Raw genomic sequence first — 8,656 nt, 5'->3', positions numbered from 1 at the left:
GATGATTAAAGAGTCGAAAGGTCAGAGGGTTGAGGAGTTGGAAGGTCGGAATTTGAAGAGTCGGAGGTCGCAGGGTTGAGGAGTCGGGAGGTCGGAGGGTTGAAGAGTTGGAAGGTAATAAGGATGAAGAGTCGGAAGGTCAGAGGGATGAAGAGTCGGAAGGTCGGAGGGTTCAAAAGTCGGAAGGTCGGATGGTTGAAGATTCAGAAGGTCGGAGGGTATAGGAGTCGGAAGGTCAGAGGGTTGAAGAGTTGGAAAGTTGGAGGGTTCAAGAGTCCGAAGGTCGGAGTTTTGAAGAGTCGGAAGGTCGGAGGGTTGAAAAGTCGGAACGTCTGATGGATGAAGAGTCGGTAGATCGGAGGGTTCAAGAGTAGGAAGGTCGGAGGGTTGAAGAATCGGAGGGTTGAAGAGTCGGAAGGTTGAAGAATCGGAAGGTCGGAGTTTGAAGAGTCGGAAGGTCACAGGGTTGAAGAGAAGGAAGGTCGGGGGTTGAAGAGTCGGAAAGTTGGAGGGTTGAAGATTCGGAAGGTCCTAGCGTTGATGAGTCGGAAGGTCGGAGGGTTGAAGAGTCGGAAGGTCGGAGGGATGAAGAATCGGAAGGTCTGAGGGTTGAAGAGTCGGAAGGTCGGAGTTTGAAGAGTCAGAAGGTCGCAAGGTTGAAGAGTCGGAAGGTCGGAGGGTTGAAGAGCCAGAACGTCGGAGGGATGAAGAGTAGGAAGGTCGGAGGGTTCAAGAGTAGGAAGGTCGGAGGGTTGAAGATTCGGAAGGTCCTAGGGTTGAAGAGTCGGAAGGTTGGAGGGTTGAAGAGTCAGAAGGTCGGAGGGATGAAGAGTCGGAAGGTTGAAGAGTCGGTAGGTCGGAGTTGGAAGAGTCGGAAGATCGCAAGGTTGAAGAGTTGGAAGGTCGGAGGATTGAAGAGCTGGAACATTGGAGGGATGAAGAGTCGGAAGGTCGGAGGGTTCAAAAGTAGGAAGGGTGGAAGGTTGAAGATTCGAAAGGTCCTAGGGTTGAAGAGTCGGAAGGTCGGAGGGTTGAAGAGCCGGAACATCGGAGGGATGAAGAGTCGGTAGGTCGGAATTTGAAGAGTCGGAAGGTCACAGGGTTGAAGAGTCTTCGACCTTCCTCAAGAGTAGGAAGGTCGAAGGTGTTGGAAATTTCCAACACTGATACATTACTATTGTATCATAATACATTACTATTGTATCATAATACATTACTATTGTATCATATTACATTACTATTGTATCATAATACATTACTATTGTATGCTAAGTACAGTAACTATTAACTCTACTAACTGTAGTGCTAACATAAATTAATATTTCTTTATCTGAGCATATATTGCTAACATTCTCACGACATCGAGAGGCAGGATTGCGTCTGATAATGTCTATCTAGATGCATTTATTACCAATATGTTAGAGAATTGATATGGTTCTCTACTTTTATCAGTATACTGTATAATAATTAGTTACTGATAATATAACTCCTAATGATCCAATAACCGAGAGTTATTAACTAAGATTATCCCTAAACAACAGTTTTATCTGTTATCTACGAACGCCATGGAAATATTTCCCATTTCTCGTTAATAAGGAAACTGTGCTTAATCAACACTATCTAGCGAGCATATAAACAATATAGTTCCCTACAATTGCAACCCTATTCTTTTAGAGCATTACTTCAATAATTACACGGAAAAGAATTCTCCGTGATTACTAAATTCTATTGTGAATGCGAGGAGGGGGTTGAGGGAGACGTGAGTGGCGAGCCGCCATGAGTCCTCATGTGTTCGACTAGTGATCAGGAAGGGAAGACACGTGGTGGTGTGACTGAAGACTTTCCAACCTTAATTACGTTGCAACTCCACCAATAGTCATCAATTACCTCCCCACGTGTTCTACAGTGCCCTACCAGTTAATAACGCATGAACAATTGAGGTCACGGCCCGTAATTACGCGTACACAGTAGTGGACGCCTGGGACTGGCAGACGCGGTTTCGGCAGACTTTAGTATTTGATACGCTCATGTTAAGTATATCTTTCTAGTCTGATGCATCACTCCAGATTGTATATTTGTGGGTAGTCTGTCGTTACAGAGCACAACCTATAACAACACAACGTTAGTTGATTTTCTTCATTTATTTCAATTTCAATGAATATTGAAATAATTTATAGCCTAATACAATGCTACTTAATTTTCCCTGATTGCAGCGTGTAGACGAGGCGTTAACAAGTTGTCTCTCATCACTCACAATAATTTCCATGGGTTTCTTCCTTATTGGGATCATGTGGTCACGAGGACGAGTAACGAAACGGAATTATAGAAGTCGTCTTACAGCTAAGACACCCGCTTTCGTATAAATTTAGCTAAGATTATTAGTAGTTTCTATATAAATTCACATATAGGATTTTTACAGTGAATAATTTAATGCCAGAATTTATGGCTTAGTGTTTAATGTGTTTTGCTCTTATTATTGCTCAATATTGAATAATCTTTTAATATATTCATTATTTGAGATATCATATCTTTGACTATACTAGTTTAGATTTGCTGTGCTACTAACTCAACAATGAACTAGTGACGAACCACACTGGTTCCTAGATATATATGAACTTCTAGAAATACCCCCCAATGTTGATATTAGAGGCTTTGACTTTAATTAATTATTAATATAGTCTATTCATTATTTTCAAGTGATTGTTAAGTTAATTATCGTACATAGGCACTAGTTCTATTGTGTCTATCTAATAATCACTTTTGTTTGTTTTCCCTCTTTTCTCAAAAGTGGGTGGTCCTTCGATTTATGTTGATCATAATAATCAAATAATTTAATATCTGAGTTAAAGCCCCAGATACCCAACAGAAGGGTTCAAGAGGAGGAACGTCCTAGGGTTGAAGAGTTAGAAGGTCGGAGGGTTGAAGAATCGGAAGGTCGGAGTGCTGAAGAGTCGGAACGTCAGAGGGATAAAGAGTCGGAAGGTCGGAGGGTTCAAGAGTAGGAAGGTCAGAGGGTTGAAGATTCGGAAGGTCCTAGACTTGAAGAGTCGGAAGGTCGGAGGGTTGAATAATCGGAAGGTGCTAGGATTGAAGAATGGGAAGGTCGGAGGGTTAAAGAGTCGGAGGGTTGAAGAATCGGAAGGTTGAAGAGATGGAAGGTCGGAGTGTTGAAGAGTTGGATGGTAGGAGGGTTGAAGTGTCGGAAGGTCTTAAGGTTGAAGAGTCAGAGGGTTGAAGAGTCGGAAGGTTGGAGAGTTGAAGAGTCGGAAGGTCGGGGGGGGGGGGGTGAAGAGTCAGAAGGTCGAAGAGGTTAAAGAGTCGGAAGTTCGAAGTGTTGAAGAGTCGGAAGGTCGGGGGGTTAAAGACTCGGAGGGTTGAAGATTCGGAAGGTCGGGGGGTTGAAGACTCGGAGGGGTTGAAGATTTGGAAGGTCGGAATTTGAAGAGTACGATGGTCACAGGGTTGAAGAGTCGGAAGGTTGGAGGGTTGAAGAGTTGGAAGGTCGGAGGGTTGAAGAGTCGGAAGGTTGAAGGGTTGAAGAGTCGGTAGGTCGGAGGGTTGAAGAGATGGTTAAGATCCTAAGGTTGAAGAGTCAGAAGGTCGTAGGGTGGAACAGACGGTTAAGGTACTAAGGTTGAAGAGTCGGAAGGTCGGAGGGATGAAGAGTCGGAAGGTCGGAGGGTTGAAGAGTCGGAAGGTCGGAGTTTGAAGAGTCGGAAGGTCGCAAGGTTGAAGAGTCGGAAGGTCGGAGGGTTGAAGAGCCGGAACATCGGAGGGATGAAGAGTCGGAGGGTTCAAGAGTAGGAAAGTAGGAGGGTTGAAGATTCGGAAGGTCCTAGGATTGAAGAGTCGGAAGGTTGAAGAGTTGGAATGTCGGAGAGATGAAGAGTCGGAGGGTTGAAGAGTCGGAAGGTCGGAGTTTGAAGAGTCGGAAGGTCGGAGTTTGAAGAGTCGGAAGGTCGCAAGGTTGAAGAGTCAGAAGGTCGGAGGTTGAAGAATCAGAAGGTCGGTGTGCTGAAGAGTCGGAAGGTCGGAGGGTTGAAGAGTTGGAAGGTCGGAGGTTTGCAGAGTCGGAACGTCGGAGGGTTAAAGAGTCGGGAAGTCGGAGGGTTCAAGAGTAGGAAGGTCGGAGGTTTGAAGATTCGGAAGGTCTTAGAGTTGAAGAGTCAGAAGGTCGGAGGGTTGAAGAATCGGAAGGTCCTAGGGTTGAAGAGTGCAAAGGTCGGAGGGTTAAAGAGTCGGAAGGTCGGAGGGTTGAAGAATCGGAAGTTCGGAAGGTTGAAGAGATGGAAGGTCGGAGGGTTGAAGAGTCGAAAGGTTGAAGATTCGGAAGGTCGGAATTTGTAGAGTCGGAAGGTCGCGAGGTTGAAGAGTCGGAATGTCGGAGGGTTGAAGAGTCGGAACGTCGGAGGGATGAAGAGTCGGAAGGTTGGAGGGTTCAAGAGTAGGAAGGTCGGAGGGTTCAAGAGTAGGAAGGTCCTAGGGTTTAAGAGTCGGAAGGTCGGAGGGTTGAACAATCGGAAGGTCGGAGGGTTGAAGAGTCGGAAGGAAGGAGGGTTGAAGTCAGAATTGGTCGGAGGGTTGAAGTGTCGGAAGGTCGGATGGTTGAAGAGTCGGAAGGTTGGAGGGTTGAAGAATCGGAAGTTCGGAAGGTTGAAGAGATGGAAGGTCGGAGGGTTGAAGAGTCGGATGTTCGGAGAGTGGAACTGTTGGAAGGTCTTAAGGTTGAAGAGTCGGAGGGTTGAAGAGTCGGAAGGTCGGGGGGTTGAAGAGTCAGAAGGTCGGAGTGTTGAAGAGTCGGAAGGTCGGGGGTTGAAGACTCGGAAGGTCGGAGGGTGGAAGAGTCGGAAGGTCGGAAGTTTGAAGAGTCGGAAGGTTGGAGGGTTCAAGAGTAGGAAGGTCGGATGGTTCAAGAGTCGGAATTCCGGAAGGTTGAAGAGACGGAAGGTCGGAGGGTTGAAGAGTTGGATGGTCGGAGGGTTGAACTGTTGGAAGGTCCTATAAGGTTGAAGAGTCGGAGGGTTCAAGAGTCGGAAGTTCGGAGTGTTGAAGAATCGGAAGGTCGGAGGGTTGATGAGTTGGAAGGTCGGAAGTTTGAAGAGTCGGAAGGTTGAAGGGTTGAAAAGTCGGTAGGTCGGAGGGTTGAAGAGATGGTTAAGGTCCTAAGGTTGAAGAGTCGGAAGGTCGTAGGGTTGAAGAGACGGTTAAGGTCCTAAGGTTGAAGAGTCGGAAGGTCGTAGGGTCGTAGGGTTGAAGAGTCGGAAGGTCAGAGTTTGAAGAGTCGGAAGGTCACAAGGTTGAAGAGTCGGAATGTCGGAGGGTTGAAGTGACAGAACGTCGGAGGGATGAAGAGTCGGAAGGTCGGAGGGTTCAAGAGCAGGAAGGTCGGAGGGTTCAAGAGTAGAAAGGTCCTTGGGTTTAACAGTCTGAAGGTCGGAGTGTTGAAGAATCGGAAGGTCGGAGGGTTGAAGACTCAGAGGGAAGGAGGGTTGAAGAGTCAGAAGGTCGGAGGGCTGAAGTGTCGGAAGGTCGGAGGGTTGAAGAGTCGGAAGGTCGGAGTTTGAAAAGTCGGAAGGTCACAGGGTTGAAGAGACGGAAGGTTGTGGGGTTGAAGAGACGGAAGGTAGGAAGGTTGAAGAGTCGGATGGTTAAAGAGTCGAAAGGTCAGTGGGTTGAAGATTTGAAGGTCGGAATTTGAAGAGTCGAAAAGTCGCAGCGTTGAAGAGTCGGAAGGTCGGAGGGTTAAATTCGGAAGGTAAGAGGGATGAAGTGTCGGAACGTCGGAGGGATAAAGAGTCGGAAAGTCGGAGGGTTCAAGAGTAGGATGGTCGGAGGTTTGAAGGTTCAGAAGATCCTAGAGTTGAAGAGTCGGTAGGTCGGAGGGTTGAAGAGTCGGAAGGTTGAAGAGACGGAAGGTCGGAGGGTTGAAGAGTCGGATGGTTGGAGGGTTGAACTGTCGGAAAATCTTAAGGTTGAAGAGTTGGAGGGTTGAAGAGTGGAAAGGTCGGAGGTTGAAGAGGAGGAAGGTCGGGGGGGGGGGTTGAAGAGTCGGAAGGTCGAAGGGGTTGAAGAGTCGGAAGGTAGGAGTGTTGGAGAGTCGGAAGGTCGAGGGGTTTAAGACTCGGAAGGTCGGAGGTTTGTAGAGTCGGAATTTGAGGATTAAGATGGTCATAGGGTTGAAGAGTCGGAAGGGCGGAGTGATGAAGAGACGGAAGGTCCTAGGGTTGAAGAGTCGGAAGGTTGGAGGGTTGAAGAGTTCGAAGGTCGGAGGTTTGAAGAGTCGGAAGGTTGAAGCGTTGAAGAGTCGGTAGGTCGGAGGGTTGAAGAGATGGTTAAGGTCCTAAGGTTGAAGAGTCGGAAGGTCGTAGGGTTGAAAAGACGGTTAAAGTCGTAAGGTTGAAGAGTCGGAAGGTCGGAGGGTTGAAGTGTCGGAGGGTTGAAGATTCGGAAGGTCGGAGGGTTGAAGAGTCGGAAGGTCGGAGGGTTGAAGAGTCGGAAGGTCGTAGTTTGAAGAGTCGGAAGGTCGCAAGGTTGAAGAGTCGGAATGTCGGAGGGTTGAAGAGTCGGAACGTCGGAGGGATGAAGAGCCGGAAGGTCGGAGGATTCAAGAGTAGGAAGGTCGGAGAGTTGAAGATTCGGAAGGTCCTAGGGTTGAAGAGTCGGAAGGTCGGAGGGCTGAAGAGTCGGAAGGTCGGACGGATGAAGAGTCGGAAGGTCGGAGGGTTGAAGAGTTGGAAGGTCGGAGTTTGAAGAGTCGGAAGGTCGGAGGGTTGAAGAGCCGGAACGTCAGAGGGATGAAGAGTCTGAGGTCGGAGGGTTCAAGAGTAGGAAGGTCGGAGGGTTGAAGATTCGGAAGGTCGGAGGGTTGAAGATTCGGAAGGTCGGAGTTTGAAGAGTTGGAAGGTCGGAGTTTGAGGAGTCGGAAGGTCGGAGAGTTGAAGAGTCGGAAGGTCAGAGTTTGTAATGTCGGAAGGTCACAGGGTTGAAGAGACGGAAGGTCGGGGGGAGGGGTTGAAGAGTCGGAAGGTCGGAAGGTTGAAGAGTAGGATGGTAAAAGAGTCGAAAGGTCAGAGGGTTGAAGAGTTGGAAGGTCGGAATTTGAAGAGTCGAAAGGTTGCAGTTTTGAAGAGTCAGAAGGCCGGATGGTTAAAGAGTCAAAAGGTCAGTGGATTGAAGAGTTGGAAGGTCGGAATTTGAAGAGTCGAAAGGTCGCAGGATTGAAGAGTCGGAAGGTCGGAGGGTTAAAGATTCGAAAGGTCAGTGGTTTGAAGAGTTGGAAGGTCGGAATTTGAAGAGTCGAAAGGTCGCAGCGTTGAAGAGTCGGAAAGTCGGAGGGTTGAAGAGTCGGAAAGTAAGAGGGATGAAGACTCGGAAGGTCAGAGGAATGAAAAGTCGGAAGGTCGGAGGGTTCAAGTGTCGGATGGTTGAAGATTCAGAAGGTCGAAGTTTGAAGAGTCGGAAGATCGGAGGGATGAAGATTCGGAAGGTCTTAGGGTTGAAGAATCGGAAGGTCGGAGTGTTAAAGAGTCGGAAGGTTGAAGAATCGGAAGGTCGGAGTTTGTAGAGTCGGAAGGTCACAGGGTTGAAGAGACAGAAGGTCGGGGGGTTGAAGAGTCGGAAGGTCGGAGGGTTGAAGAGTCGGAACGTCGGAGGGATGAAGAGTCGGAAGGTCGGAGGGTTCAAGAGTAGGAAGGTCGGAGAGTTGAAGATTCGGAAGGTCCTAGGGTTGAAGAGTCGGAAGGTCGGAGGGTTGAAGATTCGGAAGGTCGGATTATGAAGAGTCGGAAGGTCGGAGTTTGAGGAGTCGGAAGGTCGGAGGGTTGAAGAGTCGGAAGGTCAGAATTTGAAGAGTCGGAAGGTCACAGGGTTGAAGAGACGGAAAGTCGGGGGGTTGAAGAGTCGGAAGGTCGGAATTTGAAGAGTCGAAAGGTCGCAGTTTTGAAGAGTCGGAAGGTCGGATGGTTGAAGAGTCGGAAGGTAAGAGGGATGAAGAGTCGGAACGTCAGAGGAATGAAGAGTCGGAAGGTCGGAGGGTTCAAGTGTCGGAAGGTCGGATGGTTGAAGATTCAGTTGGTCGGAGGGTTGAAGATTCGGAAGGTCCTAGGGTTGAAGAGACGGAAGGTCGGGGGGTTGAAGAGTCGGAAGATCGGAGGTTTGAGGAGTCGGAACGTCGGATGGATGAAGAGTCGGAAGGTCAGAGGGTTCAAGAGTAGGAAGATCGGAGAGTTGAAGATTCAGTAGGTCCTAGGGTTGAAGAGCCGGTACGACAGAGGGATGAAGAGTAGGAAGGTCGGAGGGTTCATGAGTAGGAAGGTCGGAGGGTTGAAGATTCGGATGGTCCTAGGGTTAAAGAGTCGGAAGGTCGGAGGGTTGAAGAGCCTGAACATCGGAGGGATGAAGAGTCGGAAGGTTGGAGGTTTCAAGAGTAGGAAGGTCGGAGGGTTCAAGAGGAGGAACGTCCTAGGGTTGAAGAGTCAGAAGGTTGGAGGGTTGAAGAATCGGAAGGTCGGAGGGCGGAAGAATCGGAAGGTCGGAGGGCTGAAGAGTCGGAAGGTCGGAGGGTTGAAGAGGCGGAAGGTCGGAGGGTTGAAGAGTCTTAAGGTCGGAGTTTGAAGAGTCGGAAGGTCGCAATGTTGAAGAGTCGGAAGGTCGGAGG

The 8,656-nt window shown here is 48.7% G+C and overlaps 1 protein-coding gene across 1 annotated transcript; it reads right to left on the bottom strand.

Annotated features, from left to right (window-relative positions):
- Positions 1-4,166: 4,166 nt before the first annotated feature.
- On the bottom strand, positions 4,167-8,387 carry LOC123761224 (uncharacterized). Its single transcript, XM_069339175.1, has 5 exons — positions 8,266-8,387; positions 7,309-7,720; positions 6,381-6,803; positions 6,122-6,340; positions 4,167-5,162 (listed from the first exon to the last, which is right to left on the bottom strand). The coding sequence occupies exons 1-5, from the start codon at positions 8,385-8,387 to the stop codon at positions 4,167-4,169; spliced, it is 2,172 nt and encodes a 723-aa protein (XP_069195276.1).
- Between the last annotated feature and the right edge of the window lie 269 nt (positions 8,388-8,656).

This window comes from Procambarus clarkii, chromosome 41 (assembly GCF_040958095.1).
Source record: "Procambarus clarkii isolate CNS0578487 chromosome 41, FALCON_Pclarkii_2.0, whole genome shotgun sequence".
Taxonomy (NCBI): domain Eukaryota; kingdom Metazoa; phylum Arthropoda; class Malacostraca; order Decapoda; family Cambaridae; genus Procambarus; species Procambarus clarkii.
Note: the sequence above shows the minus strand (reverse complement) of the source record. Positions and strands in the feature narration are given on the sequence as shown.